Genomic DNA, 26,362 nt, shown 5'->3' with positions numbered 1-26,362 from the left:
AAAGGAATGAAAGACTTCCCTGTTGGGAATTTCCAGTCCCATTAGCGACGAAGCCCCTCGCTAGCAGGACCGGAAGATCCCACCCTCCAGACACCCAGGTGAGAATTTTTCCCACAGACGTCTGGATCCCAACATTGGGTTAGGAGCCTGCATTGTGGGGAAAGCAACCCCCTGATTTTCCCTGAATTTTTCAAAAGCCATTGAATCTCCTTGACCAAGCATTTGGTCATATTACCTGACAGTGCCAAAAGTTTCACTTTTAAAAACTGTGGGGGTGGGAGAGGGTGAAAATTGCACGGCTGAAGGTTGTGGAGGAAAAATAACTCGGGGGGGGGGGGGTGCGGGTGGGGGGGGTGGGGTGGGGAGAGGGGGGTGGGGGGGGTTCAGGGGGATTTATGAGGAGAGAATTGCTGCAATCTGGGGTATGGGGGTTATTGGGTGGGCATGTTGGGGGCAGGGTTGTGCTTCAAAAATTATAGTTTCTCAAGAAAAACTAAAAGTACCTCATCAAAACAAGGTCCATTTTATCTAAAGTTAGCTCTGTTTACAATGTTTGAAGCAATCAAAACTTGATGTTGGAATACTTAATGTGATATTGCTAATTACAAATGTTTGAATGCTGTGGTTTGATGATATTGATGTCAGGTACGGTACGTGTAATTTTAAATGATAGTTAAATGAGGGTTTTGAGTGCAGTTGATGTCAAATGACAGCTCAGTTTAAACTTTATTTATAAGCGTCACAAGTAGGCTTACATTAACACTGCAATGAAGCTACAGTGAAAATCCCCTAGTCGCCACACTCCGGCACCTGTTCAGGTACACTGGGGGAGAATTGGGGAGAATGTGCAGACTCCGCACAGACAGTGACCCAAGGCTGGAATTGAACCCGGGTCCCTGGTGCTGTGCGGCAGCAGTGCTAACCACTGGGCCACTGTGTCGCCCAATGATTGCTTATGAGCACAACCGATATCAAAATGAGTGCAAATGAATGCTGTTGCATGCAAATGATGTCACATTTTTCAGGGTAGGGAACTCTCTGCCTCTTGATCTTTCCTTGTTTAACATACCCCATAAAGCCCATCCTTGACCAAGCTTTCGGTCGTCTTGTCTCCTCACGTGGCTTGGTATTAGATTTGTGGCTGATTATGAAGCAAGAATATTGGGATGTTTTACTAAACGCACTATATCATTACAAGTTGTTGCTGCTTTTAAATGAAGTTGAACTTATTTCAACATTTCTGTGGTTACTCTGAAGCCCACCCTGCTGTGTAAACAGGACTCAATCTCACTGAGTCCCAAAGCACCCCCAGTGGAGGCAACTTCCCCACTTGGCCCAAGATCCCATGAAATGTTCTGTTGTTTGGCACACATTCTTGTTGAAAAGTTGTTTTGTGTTGAAATTCATTGTCACTTTTATGCACATTACCAAGCAACGGAGGGGAGTGATGCACAATAATCCCTGAAAACAGGGCGCTGACTGCAGTTGAAGTTTTGGCTTTTGTCAGAATGGATGTGGGAAACTGGGAATTCTGAACATCTGTAGTCACAAAGCAGTGTCCCAATTTAAAAAAAAATTATTTTGCTTCCTTTCCATTCCCAATGACTGTATATTTAGCGGACTGACTTTGGCTAATGTTTCCACTGTTTGCTGAAAATTTGCAGCTGTTGCGAATTACAATCGAACGCAAAAAAAAAAATCCCCCTGTTGCTGTTTTGGAACAAAATGCTGCAGTAACTGGGCTTGGTCAAGCCAATGTAAATAAAGCAGCTTAGAATGCCCACTCTCTTCTTGGCCAGCACATTATATACACTGCACACGGCGCGCATGCGTTTGACTGTAACTTAACACCGCCCCTGCATCTGCCTTAATGGGCCAATCTCCTGACAGGCAGTCATTAAAGTGCAAGTAACAACATATGGAGAAAGATAAAATCATGGACAAAAATAAGTACAGAAATGTGTGGTTTGATTTATTCTTTTGTCAGTTTGTTTACGGCTGCTTACGTTACTCCCCTCCCCCACCCCTATATTTACAATAGTTTACATTAAAACTTCACCGTTGTTAGAGCCATAATCTCCAATTTCTCACCCATTTTGTAACCGAAATGAGCCCGGTTCTTTTGAAGTGCCAACCATGGGAAAATTACAATCTTTAAATGCAAGTATTAATAAGGAATGCTACTTAGAATCATAGAATCCTACAGTGCAGAAGGAGGCCATTTGGCCCATCGAGCCTGCACCGACCACAATCCCACCCAGGCCCTATCCCCGTAACCCCATGCATTTATCCTAACTGGTCCCCCTAAGAGCAGCAAGGAGGCCATTCAGCCTCTTGAGCATGTTCCACCATTTAGTTGTATCATGGCTGATCTGCATCTTAACTCCATCTACTCACCATTGGTTCTGTAATACTTACTAGCCCTACCGAACAAAACTGTAATATATTATTTTTAAATTTTCATTTTTCCCAGCCACAACAGCTTTTTGGGAAGAAAGCTTCAGAATTCCACCACCCACCGGTGGTACAGTGGTTAGCACTGCTGCCTCACAGCGCCAGGGACCCAGGTTCAATTCTGGCCTTGGGTGACTGTGGAATTTGCAAATTCTCCCAATGTCTGTATGAGTTTCCTCCGAGGGCTCGTGTTTCCTCCCACAGTCCAAAGATGTGCGGGTTAGGTTGATTGGCCATGCTAAATTAACTCTAGTGTCGGGGGTTAGCAGGGTAAATATGAGGGGTTATGGGAATAGGGCCTGGGTGGGATTGTGGTCGGTGCGGACTCGATGGGCCGAATGGCCTCCTTCTGCATTGCAGATTCTATGATTCCATTCTGTGAAGAAGGGCCTTCTGATGTCGCCCCTTGAACAGCTTAGCTTTAATTTTAAGTTAACGTCGACATGTTCTGGATTGGTCTGCAGGAAGAAATTGTTACGCTCTATCCACCATATCCAATTCTTTAATCATCTTAATTACCTCAATTAGATCACCCATTAATTCTTTGTATTTAATGGAGTATAAGTCCAGCCTGTCTCATAATTTAACCCTTTAGTCACTAAGTCAAGATCCTGGAACTCCCTTCCCAATAGCTTTGTGGGTGTACCTGCACCATGTGGGCTGCAGTGCTTCAAGCTCACTATCACCTCCCGAGTGCAGTTAGGGGTGGGCAATATATGCCAGTCTAGCCAATGATGGCCACATTCCTTAAATGACTAAATAAAATAAAAATGTGCCTGTATTCCTTTGGTAAATCTGTGTTGCACCACTTCCAAGACCGTTAGACAGTTCCTGAGGTGCAGTGCTGGAATCTAACCTGAGTTTTATGTAGCTGTATTCAATCTCAATCCCTTTGAATTCAGCCCTCATGATTTAAAAGTCAACATCTTATTTGCAGTTTCAATTATTCTTTGCACCTGGTCATATGATCTTGGTCGAGGCAAGTAACTTTTTTTTTACGGAAGAAGGAATCCGAAATTCCAGTTATTTACTGAGAGAAGCCACAAGATTCCACAATATAAACCAAAAGAAGTTTTACTGTACAAGAGCCAAACAAAAGCAAACACTACATATTATCTTAACTAGCCACCTATACTCGAAAACCCAGAATCAATTTAAGTCAAACCTGAATTAACAGGCAGTTAGTTATAAACTATAAATTACACATTAAATGTCACACACAACAAAGATCGATTTTTACAAATTGGCCCAGAGGTCTAACCAACCTATTTGTCATCAATTTCAGTCAAAGTCCTTCAATTCTCTGTCATCTTCGTGAAGAATTTCAGTTTAAAGTTTAAGTTTTAAAGTTGCCTGCTGTGAATGGCACGGTGGCACAATGGTTTGCACTGCAGTCCCACAGCGGCAGGGACCCAGGTTCAATTCCAGCTTTGAGTGACTGTGTGGAGTTTGCATGTTCTCCCTGTGTCTGCGTGGGTTTCCTCCGGGTGCTCCGGTTTCCTCCCACAGTCTGAAAGATGTGCTGGTTAGGTGCATTGGCCGTGCTAAATTCTCCCTCCGTGTACCCGAACAGGCGCTGGAGTGTGGCGACTCGGGCATTTTCACAGTAACTTCATTGCAGTGTTAATGTAAGCCTACTTGTGACACTAATAAATAAACTTTCTTAAAAAACTGCAATTCTCTGTCTTCTTCGTGAAGAATTTCAGCTCTTCTTTGAGGATTTAGCCTGATGCTCAGCCGACAGCAGTGTACAGGCAACCCGAGTTCTACGGGCAGGTTCCTCACTAAAAATGGTACCTCCCCAGTTCTGCTTATGCCAATCTGGATGCATAGATCCACCAGTGGCATCTTCAAGCCACAGAAATAACCACAGCAATTATATCTTTGGTTATTCTCAACATCTGGATCCAACCTCTGTATGTTTAGCCTGCCTACTCTGCACCACTGAACTCATCATCGTGTACTGAGCTCTTAGAGCTCTGTTTTCTTTTGTAAGGTTCCAACCGGGAGTTTTAGTTTCCAGTCTCAGCAACTGGTAGTATCAGTTTCCCTTTTCAATTACAGCGTCTGTCTCCAGAAAAAAAACAAGCTTTGAAACCATAGATTTCATTACACTGTCTGTTAGCTTTCAGTGATTTGGACCTCTACGTTCTCTCTTATCATCACCTCTAATCTGTCTTGAACCAGAGTTCACATTTTTCCCCATTGATTTCCATCTGAGTTTTACCCACTCATTTCATCTATCGATGTCCCTTTGCAACCTTATGTTCCCATCTACACGATTTACAATGCCACCTAACATGTGTCCATCAGCAGTACGGGATCTGTGGTTCTCTTGGGTGAAGGACATTTGTAAATATAATGAAAAGCTGAGGCCCCAGTACAGATTCCTCACCACATCTTGTAGTTAACCATCGACTCTACTTTCTGCCTTCTGACCAATTCTGTATCCATGTCGATGTACTGTCTCCAGTTCTGTGTATTCCCATTTTTGTTAATTCTCTCGTCCTTGGAGGGAATGTGCAGAAGAGATTCAGCAGACTGACACTGGGAATGAAAGGCCAATTACGTAGAGAGAGTAGAAAACTGGGATTGTTGTCCTTTGAGCAGAGAAGGTTAAGGGGAGATTTGATAGAGGTGAATAAAACTGCGAAGGCCATTGATAGAGCAAATAAGGAAAAACTGCTTCCACAGGTATGCGAGCCAGTAATCAGAGGACACTGATTTAGGAGAATTAGCAAACGGGCCAGTGAGGAAGATGAGGTATTTTTCACGTAGTGAATTATGATGACCTGGCATGCACTGACTGAAAGGGTGGTGGAAGCAGATTCAATCGTAACTTCCAACAGAGAATGATTAAAGAGAAAACCTACTCAACCATGGCTTTTTATAATTTTAAAGTTTATTTATTAGTGTCACAAGTAGGCTTACATTAACACTGCAATGAAGTTACTGTGAAAATCCCCTAGTCGCCACACTCCAGTGCCTGTTTGGGTACACTGAGAGAGAATTTAGCATGGCCAATGCACCTAACCAGCACGTCTTTCAGATTGTGGGAGGAAACTAGAGCACCCGGAGGAAACCCACGCAGGCACAGGGCAAACGTGCAGACTCCGCACAGTGAATGGGGAATTGAACCCAGGTCCTTGGTGTTGTAAGGCAGCAATGCTCAACCACTGTACCACCGTGCTGCCTCTGCCAATGGCGAATAGAAGAGGGGGAGGAACAGTGTTCTGCACAGCTGCTTTTTGTGCTGTAAAATGCTATGATTTTTAGAGATAGGAAACCTGCTGGAAACTTGGGGAAAAATAGAGAATATGGGAAATGCTTCGCGGGTGAATAAGCATCTGCAGGAATGACAGACCAATGTTCGAGGTGTCTATCCATTCACCTGAATCCTTACACATGGTTAATAAGGAGTTATAATACTGAATAGTACTTTGCATTGTTCATTGAGCTCTTCCTCTTGATGTTTCTTCAGGCATTTCACCTTTTTATAAAAGTGGAAACAAAGGCACATGCACAGTTCCCACGCCATTGGCTGTTCAAACCGCAGGAAGCAGAATTTCTCGCTGTTTCAGATTAGTCTCAAACTCTGACAGGATAGGGAGGCGGCGGGATCTTGGCTTTTTCGAGAGTTACTTGTGGAAGTGTTTGGGATGGGGAAGGATGCGCCACCCACCCCAAACAAGGCATAGAAGCAGAGAGGGTGTGGCTGTTGTTGAGGATTTTCCGGGAGTGTTTGCATCTTCAGTCTAACAGGGACACCCAAGTGTTTTGGTTTGTAGAGTAAAAAGTTGACATAGCCTTTTGATGAGGCAGATGTGTCTCTCTGGTTGGGGTCGTGACCTAGACCCCTGATTAGGAGGCCTAGGGTGAATTTTTAGTGCAGTTAAATACTCAGACTGTTACTTCTGCGCAAAATTATAGAATCCCTACAGTGCAGAAGAAGGCCATTATGCCCATCAAGTCTGCACCAACCCTCTGACAGTGCATCCTACCCAGGCCCTATCCCTGTAACCCCATGCATTTATCCCGCTAATCCCCCGAAACCACACATCTTGAGACAAGGGACAATTTAGCATGGCCAATCCATTTAACCTTGGTGTGGGAGGAAACCGGAGCACCTGGAGAAAACCCACGTAGACATGGGGAGAATGTGCAAGCTCCACACAGACAGTGACCCAAACCCGGGTCTCTGGAGTTGTGAGGCTGCAGTGCTAACCACTGTGCCATGATGTCGCCCTTATGTTCACCTTCTGAATCTCCTTGTTCAGCCCTCTCCTCCACACATTGCAGCCTTGTTGGGCGGACAAGTGCCCCCAGTAATGTGGTGATAGGGTGACTTCTTGTGGATGCTACATTCTCCAGCATGGTTATAATGGAGGTCACCTGTAGTCATGACCTCTGTGTAAATTCTGGGATCAGATTCCTGCGGATGATTGGCCTCTTATGCTTATCCTTGACCCAGAGCCAATAGACATTGACTGCTTCTTATCATTTGTCATCAGATTGGCAGGGTCCACTTTTCACTGGCACCTCACGGAGAACTGTGCCAACTGGGAATAAAAATGGGACTGGCAGGACCACTGTTTGGTACATTCAGTTCTTGAAGCCATGCCTCAGGAAGCATACATTAACCTCGGAGAAAGTACAGTGAAGGGAATCAAAGGATACGGTTGGGGGTGGGAGGGGTGGAGAAGGCAGGACCAGGCTACCAATATGGATGATCGGCCATGATCATAATGAATGGCGGAGCAGACTCAAAGGGCCAAATGGCCTCCTGCTGCTCCTATTTTCTATGCTTGTGTGTGTTGATCAAAATGTACCTTGGACACTCTAAGGATTAAATTATGGGGAGAGGTCAAACACACCTTGGTTATACTCCCTAGAGTTTAGAAGATTAAGCATTCAAGATATTAGGGGCTACTGAAAAGGCAATTAGAGAGGAATCCTTTCACTAGAGAGTCTCCAATTAGGGGAAATTACCTGAAAATTGAAACGAGTTTTGTTCGGGGTGAAAAACTTTACACACCCAAGATGGATGAGATTTAGTAAAAGCAAAATACTGCAGATGCTGAAATCTGAAACAAAAACTGAAAATGCTGGAAAATCTCAGCAGGTCTGATCCAGACCAGTCTTGAAACGTTGGCTCTATTCTCTCTCCGTGGATGCTGTCAGACCTGCTGAGATTTTCCAGCATTTTCAGTTTTTCTTTGTGTGCGAAGCTTGGGACTCTTCCGCAAATGAGATTAGTTGGTAGGTTTCTGTTAACCAAAGTTAAGAATATGGGGTGAAGGTTGGTGTATCAAGTTGGGTCAGATCAGCCATGGTCTCTTTGAATGGTAGAACGTGCTTGGGCGGCATGGTGGCACAGTGGTTAGCACTGCTGCCTCACAGTGCCAGGGACACGGGTTCGATTCCCGGCTTGGGTCACTGTCTGTGTGGAGTTTGCACATTTTCCCTGTGTCTGCATGGGTTTCCTCTAGGTGCTCCGGTTTCCTCCCACAGTCCAAAGATGTGCAGGTTAGGTGGATAGGCCATGCTAAATTACTCATTAGTGTCAGGGGGACGAGCTAGGGTAAATGCATGGAGTTATGCGAATAAAGCCTGAGTGGGATTGTGGTCAGTGCAGACTCGATGGGCTGAATGGCCTCCTTCTGCACTGCAGGGATTCTATGATTCTAAATGACTATTCCTGTTGTTATGTCAAAGAAATGTACAGCACAGGAACAGATCCTTCAGCCCTCCAAAATGTCTTGAACATTCTCCCCAAACCAAGGCTGCAATCCTGAAGGACACTTGGGTTGATTTCTACACACGGGAACTTAAGACTTTTAAAGAGTTCCTTCCTTTTCTGGCCAATACAAAAGTTTTGAAGGGTCACACTCGATTCCAGGAACAGTCCAATTGCCCAAAGGTCACAAATTTTACTAAACATAGTGATCAGGAGTGAAATGGGGGTCAGGGAGTCGGTACAGTTATGCAGATTGGATTTAAGTACATGCAATACGCCTTGAGAATACATGCTAGGTCATGCCAGTGAACATCTGGATGAAGGGTGCCACCACATTCCCTCGTGGACCGTTTTTGAAAAAGAAACGAGACAAATGATTTGCAGCGTTGAGGTCAGCCATGCTGAGCAGAGGAAATATGGAACATACACACACGATCTCTGCATCAAATCAACCCCAGACTGCAAGGGGTTTGAAGCCTTTTTGCAGTCTGTTGAACTTGGCAGATGTGTCAGGAATACTCTTTTGAAAAAAGAAAATCGGACCAAAGTCAACACTTTTCCAGTTACGAGCAAGTAACATGAATCAAAATCAAATGGCTGTTTCGGAAGCGCAGAACCCTTCATGGCTGCTATTCTATGAAAGTTATTAAAATATCTTTTAAAAGAAACCTCTGCTGACCAGCAAATGCAAACTGAAAAGCTCTAAGTTTTTGTCTGCTGATATCAAAGTGAAATCATTACCACTTAAACTGACAGCATTTGTGTTTCAGTCCGAATAATATTGGCCTTGCTGAAATAGTGCACAGGAACTTGCCATGAAAGAATTTCAAACCCCTTGCTGTAATGTTATATCTTTCATTGGCTATTTATCTATCAGTGACTACTATCATTTCGCCGTGTCTACTGAGAGGTCTCTGTTCCCTTGAGACTTCCCCACTTAGCTGCGCGATTGTGCGGTGTCCACCCTCTGTAACGAATATTGTTTCTCTGTCTGATGATTTAAAAAGCACATTGCTGCTGTTTTACAGAAATTCCTCTGGTCCAAAAACGGCCTGAGGTGGCTCTGTGGCCCTTCAAACCCAAGCAAACATTAACTGGAGAGTTCAGAATACTACTTCTCATGTACTGGCAAAGGAAGTTATTTAAACATATAGGCTCGGGTTCTGTGGTCCCTGGCAAAGGAATTGCTGTCGCCATTCATTAAGTTTCCAGCTGCCTGCAGACTTTTCATACACTTCTGAGCAGCAGCAGAGGCACGTTTCAGCCTGGTGTGCCCGACACGGAACCTGTGGCATGTGTGAGCAGGGTAACCAGGAGTGTATCACCTGAAGCAAGCAAATTAAAGAACCCTGGTTGAGACATGCAGAGTTTAAAGCAGGGAGTATGGATTAAAGTATTTAATCATAGAATCCTTACAGTGCAGAAGGAGGCCATTCGGCCCATCGAGTCAGCACCAACCACAATCCCACCCAGGCCCTATTCCCGTAATCCCACATATTTACCCTGCTAGTCCCCCTGACACTAGGGTTAATTTACCACAGCCAATCAACTTAATTCGCACATCTTTGGACTGTGGGAGGAAACCCATACAGACACGAGGGGAATGTGCAAACTCCACACAGACAGTCACCCGAGGCAGGAATCGAACCTGGGTTCCTGGCGCTGTGAGGCAGCAGTGCTTACCACTGTGCCATCGTGCCGCCCCTTAATGTGTTGTAAAATCATTTACAGAAAGCTAAATGAAAAGAAGGAAGATGGGATTGAGAGAGATAAATTATGAAGAAAAGGTTTCAGAGAGTGCAATTTCAATTTTGTCTTGAATCTCTAGCAACAATCAAGTTGCGAAGGAATGAGAATCCACACACGAGTAAAATGATCTTTTCAGGACAAGGGACTTTGGCTTGAATTTTAAAGCAGAGAGGCTCTCAGCTTAGCAAAAATGGCTGTGGAAGTGGTGGTGATGGGGGGAGGGGTGGAGGAATGTGGGGAGCGGGGGAGGGGTGAGGCATGTTCTAAATAGCACGTCCGTGGTCCATGGAAGCAACTGCAGTTGCTAAAGTGCAGCTGCCTCAGTCAGATGGTGGGATATCCAAGACATGAGTGGTGCGCTTTAGATCAGGTGTTCTGCCCATGGTGGAGACTGGGTGTATTGGCATAATGTAAGGGCAATGGGGAGTGGATCGGGCTGCACGGGTTGGTATGAGTTGGTACTGAAAGTTTGTATAAGAGCTCAACAGGGTTATGGGGATGAGTGAGCATGGGTTGGCATGGAAGGTGTGAGTGGCCATGGGGTGTTGGGTAGAAGGACATGCATTGGTGTCAGATCTCTGAGGGATCATAGGGATCAGTGGGTGGCAGGGTTTGGCATGAGTGGGTCATGGGTATTGTCTTGGGAGCAGAGTGAGGGCTGTGATGCACTATCAATAAGGCGAAAGACTACCGATATGCCAATATAAGTGTAGGCTTTTATTCACAACAGAATCAGGAGCAGATCCCAACAATTAACCGACCTGGACTGAACAAGGGGGAGGAGACAGCCACCTTTATACTAGGTGCTGAGGGGAGGAACCAAACTGGAAGGGGATGTGTCCAGGTATGACAAACACACACAACGGTGGTCCATATAGGACAAAGGCACAACTGAGGTCCACCACAGGCTGGAGGGCTCGACACAGTGCTGGAGCACCAAGGCCGATCTTCCGTCCAGCCTGCAACAACGCCAGACAACTTCATGACTCTCTCTTGAGATGGTAGCCACGACTCCCATTTTCACCCACTGCCATCCCCAACATCAGAACAAAAATCCAAACTTCTGGGGCACCTTCTCCTGGGTTGTGTAGGCAGAACTGGGAATTGTCCTTTCTCTGTGTTCTTTACCCGGGAACGAAAAGTTAGGACTTGTCTGGAAGTAATTAAGATTTGCTCTGTTGATAGGTGAGGTAATGGCCTAGTGGTATTATCGCTAGACTATTAATCCAGAAACTCAATGTTCTAATGTTTTGGGGTCCCAGGTTCAAATCCCGCCACAGCAGATGTTGGAATTTGAATTCAATTTTTAAAAATCTGGAATCAAGAATCTACTGATAGCCGTGAATTGTCGATTGTCGGAAAAACTCATCTCGTTCATTAATGTCCTTTAGGGAAGGAAATCTGCCGTCCTTACCTGGTCTGGCCTACATGTGCCTCCAGAGCCACAGCAACGTGTTTGACACTAAACTGCCCTCGGACAACCGGGGATAGGCAATAAATGCTGGTCAGCCAGCGATGCCCATGTCCCACAAATGAAAATTAGAAAAAAGAATTTCACTGTCACCTGTATGCGCCAATCCAAACTTTTACTGGCAGGTTCAATGGATAATACTCTAACTTCACATTCTTTGTGTGTTCAATGTTAAAATCTGTTGGTCAAATTCTGATCTAACAAAACCCCAGGACAACAGGCCAAATTGGATAGATGTCTATCTGCAAATGCAGGGCTGCTGGAGGTCACAGCCTGATAAGCTCTCTAATAATGATGAGCACTGAGAGCCTCCATTATTCATATCACAAAGTCCAGGCCAATTGTCCGTCAAAATAAAATCAACAATGGGATAATTGATATGCAGATGCTCGTATAACCTCTCACTCTCTCTTTTGCCACAATAATATTAGCATCATTGATAGTTAATGTTACAACCTCTTGATTGAAAACAAAGGTTCAACCTCAAATGGCTTTAGGAGACCCCAGTGATCCTACTGAACTAGGCTAAAGACTGTGAAATCTACATCTTGGGATGGTTTCCTCAAGTTAATTGGCTCCAGAAGGCTCATTTGAAGTTGCCATTTTCACTATTTTCCCTCTTCTTTGTTCTCAGGATGTGGGCAAGGCCACATTTTATTGTCCATTCCCACTTGCTCAGGGAACTGGTAGTGAGCCTTCTGTATAAACTGCTGGTGACCCTTGCACACTGCTGATAGAGCTTTAACCCTCCCTCCTCGGTAGGAAGAGATGATCACATTTCAACTGGTTTATTTTTAGAAAGACCAGTAATGCAAGAACGTTGGGCTGGATTTTGTGAGGTGCTGTGTGCTGCACATCCCATCCTGCCTCCCTACCCCAGCTAATAAGTGGGTGGTGACGGTACCCACCCAGGAGCAAAATGGCTGCCCAATTAAACTTGGAGGTGGGACTTGCACCTCTCGGGGACAGGAAATCTCACATCAGGGAGCTCTCTCCGTGCCGACAGCGCCATCGGGTGTGGCAGCTATTGCCAGTACTGCAGTTGGGGTTGAGGAGCCATTAATTACTCGATCTAGGTAAGCTAGTGAGTCAGGGTGCCAAGCTGGCAGACCCTGTTGAGGGGCCCGGAGAACTGGGGTTTTAGAGACCATACTGAGTGTGGTAGATTTATTTTGGTGGGGGGGGGGTGGAGCAGGAGTGTGGTATCTGATGGGCATAGGGGCCCGTTAATGAAGAACCCTCCTCCCAGCATGAAAGGAAACATATCCAGCTGGGCACTTGGCCTAGGCATCTCCTGTTGCCTGTTAAATCCAAGTGCTGGGGGAGATGAGGCTCTTAAGTGGCATTAATCACTCAATAGCTTCAATTGACCCACTGACAAGCAGGCCTGATGCTGCATCCCAACACTGGCAAAACTGGAGTGGTAGCAGGGGCGGCAGGTAGATGACGGGCGAGCTGCCTGTGGGATTTTACATGACCCCACCCCCCCACATCCCGCCATCACCATCACTCCTGGTGACCAGGGAGTGTTATCCAACTCTAGACAATCAACAGAGTTCTGTCAATCTCCTGTTTTAACTTTGGAATATTGGTAGAATCAGCAAATGGCTGTTTATCCTCTTTGTTTCCACTGACCTTTCACAAAGTAATGCTGAAAGTTCAGGAGAATGGCCACAGAAGTTCTAGTCCAACGCCGGCATCTCCACATCATAAATGTTCTACCCAGAGAGCCTCACAAGAGCTGCCATTCTCAAATCCGGACTTCAAACCATCCATCCTGCATTTCGTTCCTAATTACTATTGGTGTGAAATTTATTTTAACAACAATGTGGTATTGGGTGGAGTTTTGCCTGAAGTTTCCCCATGTGGCAAATTCTCAATCTTGTTCACATTGAGAGAGAGGGCTGGGAGGCGCCAACTGAATGGATCATAAAATCCTACAGTGCAGTGGGAGGCCATTCGGCCCATCAAGTCTGCACCGATCACAATCTCACCCAGGCCCTATCCCCTTAATCCTATGCATTGACCCTAGCTAGTCCCCCTGACACTAAGGGGCAATTTAGCAGGGCCAATCCACCTCACCCGCACATATTTGGTCTATGGGAGGAAACCGGAGCCCTCGGAGGAATGCCAAGGCTTCTTTATAGGGAATGAGCGAGAAAGAAACTGGACAATTTTCAAGTGCCGAAGAGACTGTGGGCATTGTCCTGGGAGATAATCATTATCGTACTTTCCCGCCATTTCTTTCCTTTCTCTCTCGGTCAGTTAAAAAGCAGAAAGATTTGGGTGGACAAATATCAATGAAGTTAAATCACATTCAAAATGTTCCTTCCAAGGTTCAGTTGTTAAGTATACTGGCCTTGAGGAACTCAGCCATACAAAGCAACCAGATTTTGGCCTCGGGGCTCCTTAGGTTAGCGAAGAGATCAAATTAAACAGAGCTCCTGCTTGCTATTGTTGGATGATTCTTGAGTGGGCGCCTAGTGTGATAACGCCCAGGACTTGCATGGGGAAATCACTGATTGACCACCTTGTGGGACTTGTTGAATACGAGCTCCCTGATGATTGGTAATTACCTTACCTGGTGGAGCTCATATACCAAGCTCTGTATAAAGCAGGCCACTAAGTGGGTCCATTGTTCCACTGTCCTGGCTGAGACCTGTTTGTGTTCACCAGAGGCTTGTGGTTTCGCTTTTCTTGATTTTGTGCAATAAAGCACTGTTCCTTTACAGCCGACTCCTGGAGTTATTGTATCTCATAAGTGTACAATCAGACTTGGATATGATGCACTTGGAGGTTGAATGGCAATTGTTAATTGTTGTCGAAGTATGCATATGGAAAAAAGCCATGTGAACGGCGGGAACAAGGGGAGGAAGGCAGTTGTCACTTGTAGCAGCACTGAGTTCCAATAACTGATGACCAAGGAACTACAGTGGTCATTCACTAGTCTCAGCAGCTCTACGTGCTTGAACTCTGCTCGCGCTCCGGGGAGAACCACTGCACTCCCGTCACCTGACCCTTGTGTCATCATGTGACCACTCGGTCGACAGCCGATGATGTCTCAATCGATCAAGACTAAGTATCTTCGTGAGATGAATGGGGAGATAGAGGAAAAACGACAGTCGGAGATATTTTTAAAAACAAATTGCTATTTGATGCATGCTACTCCCAATATCATGTAGAACAGCAACAATGCATACAGATGCTAAATGAAGCTACCTTAGGAAGGCTTGATTAGTAATATAAATCATTGAACAATGTGCTTAGGTCCCAGCATTTAATTAGTTAACATGCAAGAAGTCAAATCCACACTGCCACCTTCTGGGAAGTAATGTGACTGAGTGTTAAAACTACAGCTGTGTTGTAAACTCTGTCCACGTTCTCACACAGCAGTGAACTTTGAAGCACTTGTACAAGATTGTCATTGCTGTTCAGTACCCAGATAGGGCAAAGGCCCAATGACTGTGAGGTTTATGAATGTAGAGCACGTAACTCTGCAAGGTGATTTTTCAAATTGATTTCCTAATCAGCAAATTTACTTTGGCTTCCTGTAGCTTGACCCATTGAGGTGGATACTGTGTCACCTCATTCATTCTCATCCAGTACTCAATTGGTCAAAGAGTTAGGTTTTTCAGAGTGTCTGCAAGGAGACGAGAGAGGTAGAGGGGAGGAATGGTTTTTGGGAGAGAATTCCAGAGTTTTGGGCCTCGTCTAGGCACTGGGGTGGCATGGTGGTACAGTGGTTAGCACTGCTGCCTCAGTGCCAGGAACCCAGGTTCAATTCCGGCCTCGGGTGACTGTGTGGAGCTTGCACATTCTCCCAGTAACTGCGAGGGTTTCCTCCGGGTGTTCCAGTTTCCTCCCACAGTCCAGAAGATGCGCTGGTTAGGTTGATTGGCCATGCTAAATTGTCCCTTAGTGTCAGGGGGATTAGCAGGGTAATACGTGGGGTTACGGGGATAGGGCCTGGGTGGGATTGTTGTCAGTGCAGACTCGATGGGCAAATAGCCTCCTTCTGCACTGTCGGGATTCTATGATTCTACTAAAGGAAAGGCCTCCAATGTTGGAACGATTAAGATCAGGGGTGCTCTGATGAGCAGAAATTTCCACCTGTTAGGAAGATCAAGTCCATTTTCTATTGTCCCTGCCACATCCCTCTTCCTTGCAAACCAGTGAAGACTGAAGCAATTTGATGCCAAGGCGAGCTTCCTACCTCATGTCTGCTATGTCACCATGATTGCGTGATGTCGTATCACCTGATTCTATCTCTGCCTCTGCTGTTCAAAACCCTCCTCCATGCCTCTAGACTCCATTACTTTCTTGGATGGCCTCCCATCTTCCATCCTACATAAACATGAACTCAACCAAAACGCTGCTGCCCACACTAATCCTGTTCACCTATAACCTTGTGGTTTTGCTGATCACCCAATTTTAAAATGCTTATCCTGGTTTCAACTTTATCCATGGCCTTACCCTCTCCCCATTTCTGAAATCTCTGCCATCTCCATAACCTTCTGAAATTTCTGAAATCCTGCAATTTTGGCCACTTGAGCATCCCTGATCCTAATTGTTCCAGCATTGGCAGCCTTCCCTTTAGTAGACTGGGCCCAAAACTCTGGAATTCCCCCCTAAAACTACTACTCCCCTCGACATCTCTCGCCTCCTTGCAGACGCTCTGTAAAACCTAACTCTTTGACCAAACATTCGATCAGTTGTCCTAATTTCTCTGTATGTAGCATGGCATCAAATTTTGTTTGATGTTACTCCTTTGAAGTTGCTTGGAACATTTTATTATGTTCAACATGTTGTTGGGGAGCAAATTCCAAGAGAACACCCATCTGACTGGTTGGAATAATGTTTACACGTATGTTTGTGGGAATAATGTGTGCACGTATGTTTGTGGGAATAATGTGTGGACGTATATGGGAATAATGTGTGCATGTACCTTTGTGGGAATAATGTTTACACGTATGTTTGTGGAAATAGTGTACACAAGTACCTTTGTGGGAATAATGTTTACACATATGTTTGTGGGAATAATGTGGACATGTATGTTTGTGGGCCCATGTGATTAAAAACAGAGCTATTTCATGAGAAATGTTTGTTGGCTGCCAGAAAGCACTGAGCAGCACAGTGGGGTTTAGATGTTTATATAACCCAGTCTTTAATAAGTGCTGTTTGCAATTCCAGGCGATGACCTGACGCGCTGTGTCGATCTCTACAATCAAAGCCAATCCAAATGGTTCGAGGAGATGGTCACAACAACTCTGGTGAGTACCAGACAAAATCATATCCTTTAAACATCTCCTAGGGGCACTTTCCTTGCAGTAACATTGCAGTCTTAAATGGTTAGGGATTTGGTCAAAATGTCAGCAAGCAGTCCTTTCCCAGGTTATGTTAAATCTACCCTACCATCGATCTTCCAGAAGAAATGTTTTCTGTACACTAGTCTCTCTTTTTTTTCTCACCCAAGGTTCTCCAAAAGAAATACATTGATGTTGAGATAATAAACAATTTTTTGAGAGTAATCTTGTTGAGTTGTGATTATGTATCGGGCAAGTGAATTGTTCAACGGGTTTCTGCATCTTACCCACGATAATGCAAGTTTAGTGTAACCTGACCTCTTGAGCTTTCGTAGAATCATAGAATCCTATGGTGCAGAAAGAAGCCATTCGGCCCATCGAGTCTGCACCAACCACAATCCCACCCAGGCCCTATCCACATATCCCTACATATTTACCCACTAACCCCTCTAACCTATGCATCCTGGGACACTAAGGGGCAATTTAGAATGGCCAATCAACCTGGCCCGCACATCTTTGGACTGTGGGAGGAAACCGGAGCACCCGGAGGAAGCCCACGCAGACACAGGGAGAATGTGCAAACTTCACACAGACAGCGACCCAAGCCAGGATTCGAACCCAGGTCCCTGGAGCTGTGAAGCAGCAGTGCTAACCACTGTGCTACCGTGCCGCCCATTGTCAAGCCGCCATTTTGATTTCAGTCCAATGTGCGTACATGTGAATGACGAGTGAGGCCATGGATCAGGCTTAATAAAAGCAAAATACTGCAGATGCTGTGAATCTGACATAAAAACAGAAAATGCTGGATAAACTCAGCAGGTCCGGCAGCATCTGTGGACAGAGAAACAGTGTCTCCGTGACTCTTCTTCAGATCAGGCTTGGTGCTTGAGACTGATTAGCACACTCTGGATGTGAATAATAACCCCTAACGTGTTGGTACCTGTGAAACAGCCCTGTAGCATGGAGCTGACTCACAGCAGAGAAAGCGAAGGAGAAAAATTAATAACAGACGGGGGATAAAATCCAGACATAAGAATATAAAGATGTCTAGGTTAGGGGGATGAGCAGGTTAACTACGTCGGGTTATGGGGATAGGGCCCGGGTGGGATTGTTGTTGGTGCAGGCTCGATGAGCTGAATGACCACCTTCTGCACTGTAGGATTCTATGATTCCTGAATAGAAACTAGAAGCAAAAGTAGGCCATTCAGCCCTTCAAAGTCTGATCTGCCATTCATTTTGATCATGGGCAATCATCGAATTCAATTCCCCTCTTCCTCCCCTATCCCTTGATCTCTTTAGTCCTAGAGCTATATCTAATTTCTTCTTGAAATCAGACAATGTTTTGGCCTCAACTACATTCGGTGGTAATTAATTCCACACATTCACCACTCTCTGGGTGAAGAAATTTCTCCTCACCTCAGTCCTAAGAGGTTTACCCCTTATCCTCAAACGATGACCCCTAGTTCTGCTACAGCTCAGTTGTCTTTCCTCTTTTCCTGCTTCACCTGTGATGGTAACTATTGGTTTGAAACTCTTTAAATTCCACATAATGTACATCTAGAGCCTGAAAAACCATTTGTACTCTGCTTTTATACACATTCCACACCACAATCTCAGAACATCCCAAACACTTCAGTTCTTCATTTTACGGTAGTAAACTTTGAGGCATTTGTACAGGATTGTCCTTGCTGCTGACAACCCAGAAAGGGCAAGGCCCTGATAATTGCAAGGTTTATGGTTGCAGATCACTTAACAGGCCCATTCTGCAAGGTGATTTTTTAAAAATGTATTTCCTACTCAGCAGATTATTACATATGCTTCCTGTAGTTTGACCCACTGAGGCAGATACTGTGCCATATCCTTCAGTCTCATCCAGTACTGGATTGAGCAGAAATTCCCACTTATCAGGAAGACCAATAGCATGTTCGGGTCCCTGGCCACTAACTCTGCTCCCTATCCATCAACTCCATCCCTCTTCCTTAGCAACTGTCAGAGACTGAACCAGTTTGCAACCTTCATATCATAATTGGCTCCCAAGATGAGCTTCGCACCACATACCTGTGGAAAGAAATACTTCTGAAGCACGATTATCATGTAAACAAACACAGCAGCCAATTTGTGAACTGCAAGGTGCCACAAATAACACTTGACTGATTAATCTGATAATGTTGGCTGACGGTAGAGCTAGCTTTTTTTCATAATAGTGCAATGAACTTGTATGCATCAACCCGACTAGGTAGGCAGTACCTCTGTATAAGGTCTCGTGTGAAAAGCCTCCCACAATGCAAATTTTCTTCGATGATCCACTGGAATGTAGATTTAAACCCACGACTACCTGGTGCTGAGGTATGATTCCTGCCAACTGAGCCAAGCAGGAACGTTAAGTCTGCAGCTATGAGGAGGCAACTCTTGGCTTCCCTATGGAACATGTCTTACTTAGGATATGGAGAGCTTTCTCAGTGGCCCACTGCAGTTAGATAGCTCACAAACTTTCTCCAAATCTTTGATTTGGATCCTTTAGGTTTATAGATTATCAGGAATAATTGCTGATGGAACTTTTCTTCAACTGTGAATTAAGCTCCTCTTAGTGCTTAGGTATCATAGAATCCCTACAGTGCAGGAGGAGGCCATTTAGCCCATCGAGCATGCACCAACAACAATCCCACCCAGACTCCATTCCCATAACCTCATATATTTAGGCTGCTAATCCTCCTGACACTAAGGGACAAGTTGGCATAGCCACGCAACCTAACCCGCATATCTCGGGAGGAAACCGGAACACCCGGAGGAAACCCACGCAGATACGGGGAGAACCTACAAACTCCGCACAGACAGTCACCCAAGGCCAGAATTGAACCCGGGTCCTTGGCATTGTAAGGCAGCAGTGCCAACCACTGTGCCACTGACTAGCGCTACCAGTTTCTGGAACTCGATCTTATAAGGCCAGTAGCAACCCCACAGATGATTTGGCGGATTTACTGAGCTCAATGCCCGAGATGACCTATTTCTTCTCTGGCCATCAACCACAGCAGAATCCAACAAAGCTGATCTGGCTGCATGATGGCTTCCGTGTTGGAAGATTGGCCAGTGGCAGATGTAGAGTTAGTGGGGGCTCCGTGCACAGCTTCATTTGAAACTCCCCCAACTCCTCTTGGGATGTGAAGCCAAGAAAATACACAAATGGATCAGTGCTTCTTCACTCGTGAAAACATGCCTGTGTGAATAATTGTGTTGCTGAAATCCAAGCTTACTGCTTGCCTGAATGCAAGATGCTAAATATTGCGAGGTAAGCAAACATGGAAATTGCTGACAAGCTGGAAGAATCAGCTGATGACATCAGTGCGACAGAAACAGGTCCAAGGCCAAATTGTTACAGAAAACTGTTACCGCCAGAAATGCGATTATTTTATCACAGTTTGTTTTACTTGTGCTTTTTATGACTTACAAGGAAATGAAAACGATGTGGTGATGCATCTCGAAGTATTTTGAAAGGTCAAGTCGTTTATTAGATCATTTTAATTAAATGCTATACACGAGGGGCGGCACGGTTGCACAGTGGTTAGCACTGCGGCCTCACAGCACCAGGGACCTGGGTACAATTCCGGCCTCGGGTCACTGTCTGTGTGGAGTTTGCATATTCTCCCCGTGTCTGCGTGGGTTTCCTCCCACAGTCCAAAGATATGCAGGTTAGGTTGATTGGTCATGCTACATTGCCCTTAGTGTCAGGGGCACTAACAGGGTAAATATGTGGAGTTATGGGGATAGGGCCTGGGTGGGATTGTGGTTGGTGCAGGCTGAATGGCCTCTTTCTGCATTGTAGGGATTCCATGATTCTATGGGCTGTACAGTTACAGGACAGGGTTTGAAAAAGGTGAAAAGACCAGGAGAGAGGCGGCAAAGAGTTTGTGGAGGAAATTCCAGAAAGTAAAAGATTCGCTCGACCAACTTCTGAATTCAAACTGCAAACATTCAGACAGAATGACTCTCACTGCGTAACATAAATACATAAGATCCCCATATGTTTCCGATTGTACCTCGTGTCTTCAAAAGAATCCATTTCATTGACTGAATTCCATGAATTGCGATCGGGCAGAGTGGAAAATTGAACATTGGAGAAGTATAAAGTTATCTTGACTGCAATTTACAGTTCTTCAATATCACTGAACTGGAATATGGTGACCCATTAATGGATTGATGAGGTCAACTGATACAGATTTAAAAGTGTTGGAAGACAATGGCCAGTGGTGGATTGAGAGTTAGTGGGGCCCTGTGCACAGTTTCATTTTTGCCCCCCCATCCCTTGGGACATGAAGCCAAGATAATACACCGATAGAGCAGTGCTTCTTCACTTGTAACTTCACGTACTCCAGTCTGCTGTAAAAATGACACGATCAGACATGATGAAACCCAAGCATTAAACATGAGATATATCAGAAGATCCTAGCAGCTGACATTGTTCAGGGCCTTGATGGAATACACGACCATATTCGTAAACACCAACTGATTGCAAAAGTAGATGTTTGCTGTAACTGTGCGGTTCCACTTTCTTTTGCATTAATGACTTTTTGGTCTGCACTTGGGCCAAAGTTTGTGGATATTGTATACTGAATGTACCCTAAAGGATCCAGTGCTGTCCCTGGATGTGACAGCTGTGTAGCGGTGGGGTATAACCTTATCAGGGGAGGCAGTGGTAAAGGGGTATGGTCACTGGACTAGTAATCCAGAGACCCAGGATAATGCTCTGGGGACCCAGGTTCGAAACCCCCCATAACAGATGGTAAAATTCAAATTGAATTAAAATCTGGAATGAAAAGTCCAATGATGTCCATGAAATCATTATCGATTGTTATAAAGATCTATCTGGTTCAATCCTGAAACTCAGCTAATGCTCTGGGGACCCGGGTTTGAATCCCGCCACAGCAGATAGTGGAATTTGAATTCAATAAAAAAAAATCTGGAATTAAGAATCTACTGATGATCATGAAACCATTGCCAATTGTCAGAAAAACCCATCTGGTTCACTATTGTACTTTAGGGAAGGAAATCCGCCGTCTATACCTGGTCTGACCTACATGTGGCTCCAGAGCCACAGAAATGTGGTTAACTCTTAAGTTCCCCCTCGAGGACAATTAGGGATAGGCAATAAATGCTGACCCAGATGATCATCTACATCCCATAGCGCGCAAGAAACAATACTGTACTTGATCTGGTGCTGGCTAATGAACCTGGACAGGTGGAGGATCTCTCGGTGGGTGAGCATCTTGGGGATAGCGATCATAATTCTATCTCCTTCACGATAGCATTGGAAAGAGATAGGATCAGGCAGGCTAGGAAAGTGTTTCTCTGGAGTAAAGGGAAATACAGTGTCATCAGGGAGGAAATTAGACGGGTAAATTGGAAGGAGGCATTGTTGGGGAAAAGTACCGAAGGAAAGTGGAGGATTTTCAAGGAATGTTTGTCTGGAGCTCTGCATGACAACGTTCCGATGAGACAGGGGGGTGTTGGAAGGGTACGGAAACCGTGGTGCACGAAGGTTGTGATGAACCTGGTGAATAAGAAAAGAGAGGCGTACAGAAGGTTCAGAGAGCTAGGAGGTGTTAAGGATTTAGAGGAGTATACGGGATGTAGGAAGGAGCTTAAGAAGGAAATTAGGAGAGCGAGAAGGGGTCATGAGAAGACCTTGGCGGGTAAGATTAAGGAGAATCCCAAGGCTTTCTACAAATATGTCAAGAGTAAAAGGATGAGATGTGAAGGCATAGGACCCTTAAAAGGTGAAGGGGGAAAAGTTTGTGCGGAACCGTTAGAAATGGCGGAGCTGCTTAATGAATACTTTACCTCGGTATTCACGGTGGAAAGGGATCTGGGTGGTTGTACTGCTGGTTTGCGGTGGACAGAAAGGATCGAGCATGTGGACATAAAGAAAGAGGATGTGTTGGAACTATTGAATGGCATCAAGGTTGGTAAGTCGCCGGGACCGGATGGGATGTACCCCAGGTTACTGTGGGAGGCGAGGGAGGAGATTGCGGAGCCTTTGGCGATGATCTTTGCATCGTCGATGGAGACGGGAGAGGTTCCGGAGGATTGGAGGATTGCAGATGTGGTCCCTATATTCAAGAAAGGGAACAGGGACAGCCCGGGAAATTACCGACCGGTGAGTCTAACCTCAGTGGTTGGTAAGTTGATGGAGAGGATCCTGAGAGACAGGATTTATGATCATCTAGAGAAGTTTAGTATGATCAAAAGTAGTCAGCACGGCTTTGTCAAGGGCAGGTCGTGCCTTACGAGCCTGGTTGAGTTCTTTGAAAATGTGACCAAACACATTGACGAAGGAAGAGCGGTGGATGTGGTCTATATGGACTTCAGCAAGGCGTTCGATAAGGTCCCCCATGCAAGACTTCTTGAGAAAGTGAGAGGGCATGGGATCCAAGGGGCTGTTGCCTTGTGGATCCAGAACTGGCTTGCCTGCAGAAGGCAGAGAGTGGCTGTGGAGGGGTCTTTCTCTGCATGGAGGTCAGTGACCAGTGGAGTGCCCCAGGGATCTGTTCTGGGACCCTTGCTGTTTGTCATTTTCATAAATGACCTGGATGAGGAAGTGGAGGGATGGGTTGGTAAGTTTGCTGACGACACCAAGGTAGGTGGTGTTGTGGATAGTTTGGAGGGATGTCAGAAGTTGCAGCGAGACATAGATAGAATGCAAGACTGGGCGGAGAAGTGGCAGATGGACTTCAACCCGGATAAGTGTGTAGTGATCCATTTTGGCAGATCCAATGGGATGAAGCAGCAGTATAATATGAAGGGTACCATTCTTAGCAGTGTAGAGGATCAGAAGGACCTTGGGGTCCGGGTCCATAGGACTCTTAAATCGGCCTCGCAGGTGGAGGATGCGGTCAAGAAGGCGTACGGCGTACTAGCCTTCATTAATCGAGGGATTGAGTTTAGGAATCGGGAGATAATGCTGCAGCTTTATAGGACCCTGGTTAGACCCCACTTGGAGTACTGCGCGCAGTTCTGGTCACCTCATTACAGGAAAGATGTTGAAGCCATTGAAAGGGTGCAGAGGAGATTTACAAGGATGTTGCCTGGATTGGGGGGCATGCCTTATGAGGATAGGTTGAGGGAGCTTGGTCTCTTCTCCCTGGAGAGACGAAGGATGAGAGGTGACCTGATAGAGGTTTACAAGATGTTGAGAGGTCTGGATAGGGTAGACTCTCAGAGGCTATTTCCAAGGGCTGAAATGGTTGCTACGAGAGGACACAGGTTTAAGGTGCTGGGGGGTAGGTACAGAGGAGATGTCAGGGGTAAGTTTTTCACTCAGAGGGTGGTGGGTGAGTGGAATCGGCTGACGTCGGTGGTGGTGGAGGCAAACTCGTTGGGGTCTTTTAAGAGACTTCTGGATGAGTACATGGGATTTAATGGGATTGAGGGCTATAGATAGGCCTAGAGGTAGGGATATGATCAGCGCAACTTGTGGGCCGAAGGGCCTGTTTGTGCTGTGGCTTTCTATGTTCTATGTTCTAATACTTTTCCCAGTATGATAATACACGTGACAATAATAAATCAAATCAAAATGTTTGTGGGGGTGAAACAATAATTGTCAGAACATTAACTGGACTTGCTTTAAATGACCTGCACTGTAATGAGCAAAGAACTGAAAACTTAATTCAAATAATGCAAGGATTATCAAGAAATGTGCAAGGCCTTTTGACTCAACTTGCTGATCGAACCAGCTCTTACATTAACTATTTCTTCACCCCACCCTAGTGGCTTCCTTTACTCCAGAACTTTGTGGCTCTTTGGGTGAAAAATTTCCACTGATTTCCTTCCTTATCCCTGACTCCTCCATTTTGAACCCATGGCTCCTGTTTTTAATCAGATAACATGTTATGTGCTGCATTATTCAGTGTAAAGGATATTTTTCAATGTGGTTTTTTTTTGAGGACTCGCAAACTTGCAGCCTAAAGTGCCCAACCCCAGAGCAAAAGTGGAAGTCATCAAGATTTCCTATTTAAGTCAGTCAGCACTGTTCTTGGGGAGTGTGGGCACTGTGAGAGGTGCTATCCTTTGGATGGGTTAAACCAAGGCCCCTTGGGTAGGCCTGAAAGATTCCACGCACTGCTTTGAAGAAGGACATGTGGCTTTTCCTGCTATCATGGTCAATATTTATTACTCAAATCGCTTCATAAAGAAATTATCTAGTCATTATCTCATTGCTGCTTGTGGGATTGCACAATCAGGGTGCTGTGTTTCCTGCATTGCAACAGTGACCACATTTCAAAATGTATTCTGGGACATTCTTGAGGTTGTGAAGATTGCTGTATAAATGTGGGGTGGCACAGTGGTTAGCACTACTGCCTCACAGTGCCAGTGACATGGGTTCCCAGCTTGGGTCACTGTCTGTGTGGAGTTTGCACATTCTCCCCATGTCTGTGTGGGTTTCCTCCGGGTGCTCTGGTTTCCTCCCACATTCCGAAAGACATGCAGGTTAGGTACATTGGCCATGCTAAATCCTCCCTCAGTGTACCCGAACAGGCGCCGGAGTGTGGCGACTGGGGGATTTTCACAATAACTTCATCGCAGTGTTAATGCAAGCCTACTTGTGACACTAATAAATAAACTTTAAAAATAAAACTTTTTAAGACTGTGGTGCACAAATCCAACATGTTTAATGGCATGTGGGTGTAGCTGGCAATGCCAGCATCTCTTGCCCAGCCTGAACAGAGTGACTTTCTAGGTAAATCTCAGAGGGCAGTTAAGAGTCACCCATGTCCCTGTGGGTATGGAGTCACGTATAGGCCAGACCGGGTAAGGATGGCAGATTTCTTTCCCTTCCTTACAGGCCGTTAGTGAACTAAATGGGGTTTTTACAACAAGTTGTGATAGTTTCATGGTCACCATTGCTGAAACTAGTTTTATAATTCCAGAGCTATGTTAATTGAATTTAAATTTCACAAAGGTAGGATTTGAACCCTTATAGCATTAGCCTGGGCCTCTGGATTACGAAGTCCACAACATTACCACAACACCACCATCTCCCTTCACCCACCCTTCTGCAATCTGGCCAACCTACTCTGCTGCTTCCAGCATGAGCTGTTTGCTTTGCACCCACGTACCATAGGTATTGGGCACAAAGTAGTGGGCACATTAAGAGAGTCAGTTTGATCAGTTCCTGTTTTGCCGTGTTCAGGAGAGTAGCTAGCGGTGCGAGTTTCACATCTGTTTCCTGTTAGAAAAGTGGTGAACTCACAAAGCAGATCCTGCGGTAGCTGGAAATACTGCACCAGTAATAAATTAAACCTGTGTTTATCGTTCTTGCGCTGGCTAAAGGCACAGCGCTTTAGCAAGGGGATGTGCCAGACGGCCTTTCAGCAGCAGCAGCAGCATTGTTCTGCCAGAGTGCAGCAAGTGGCTTTGCATCCATCAGATTCTGTTATTTACTTCTTGCTGCGAGGGGTAGATTGTCAACATGTATCCACTATAACCTGCACACAGCCTCCTCAGCCCCTGAGAAATGAAAACAGCAAATGCATTAAAGATGCACTGTACAAGACAGAGAGTGGGATTTTCTGGCCATGCTTGCCCCAGACCGGAAAATCCTGCCCGGGGTCAGTTGACCTTTGCATGGTCCTATCCTGCCCGCTACGATTCCCA

The 26,362-nt window shown here is 45.4% G+C and overlaps 1 protein-coding gene across 40 annotated transcripts in view; it reads left to right on the top strand.

The window, feature by feature from the left end:
* The window catches only part of gas7b (growth arrest-specific 7b), a 718,490-nt gene that overhangs the window by 675,290 nt on the left and 16,838 nt on the right, over positions 1 to 26,362 (top strand). For all 40 annotated transcript variants that reach the window (XM_078225370.1, XM_078225385.1, XM_078225378.1 and 37 more), the window contains one exon: positions 16,602 to 16,681. In XM_078225370.1, the coding sequence (XP_078081496.1) occupies positions 16,602 to 16,681 (80 nt within the window). The remainder of the gene's footprint in view (positions 1 to 16,601; positions 16,682 to 26,362) is intronic.

The sequence above is a fragment of the Mustelus asterias genome, chromosome 12 (assembly GCF_964213995.1).
Source record: "Mustelus asterias chromosome 12, sMusAst1.hap1.1, whole genome shotgun sequence".
Classification (NCBI taxonomy): Eukaryota; Metazoa; Chordata; class Chondrichthyes; order Carcharhiniformes; family Triakidae; genus Mustelus; species Mustelus asterias.
This window is presented reverse-complemented; position numbering and strand designations above follow the sequence as displayed.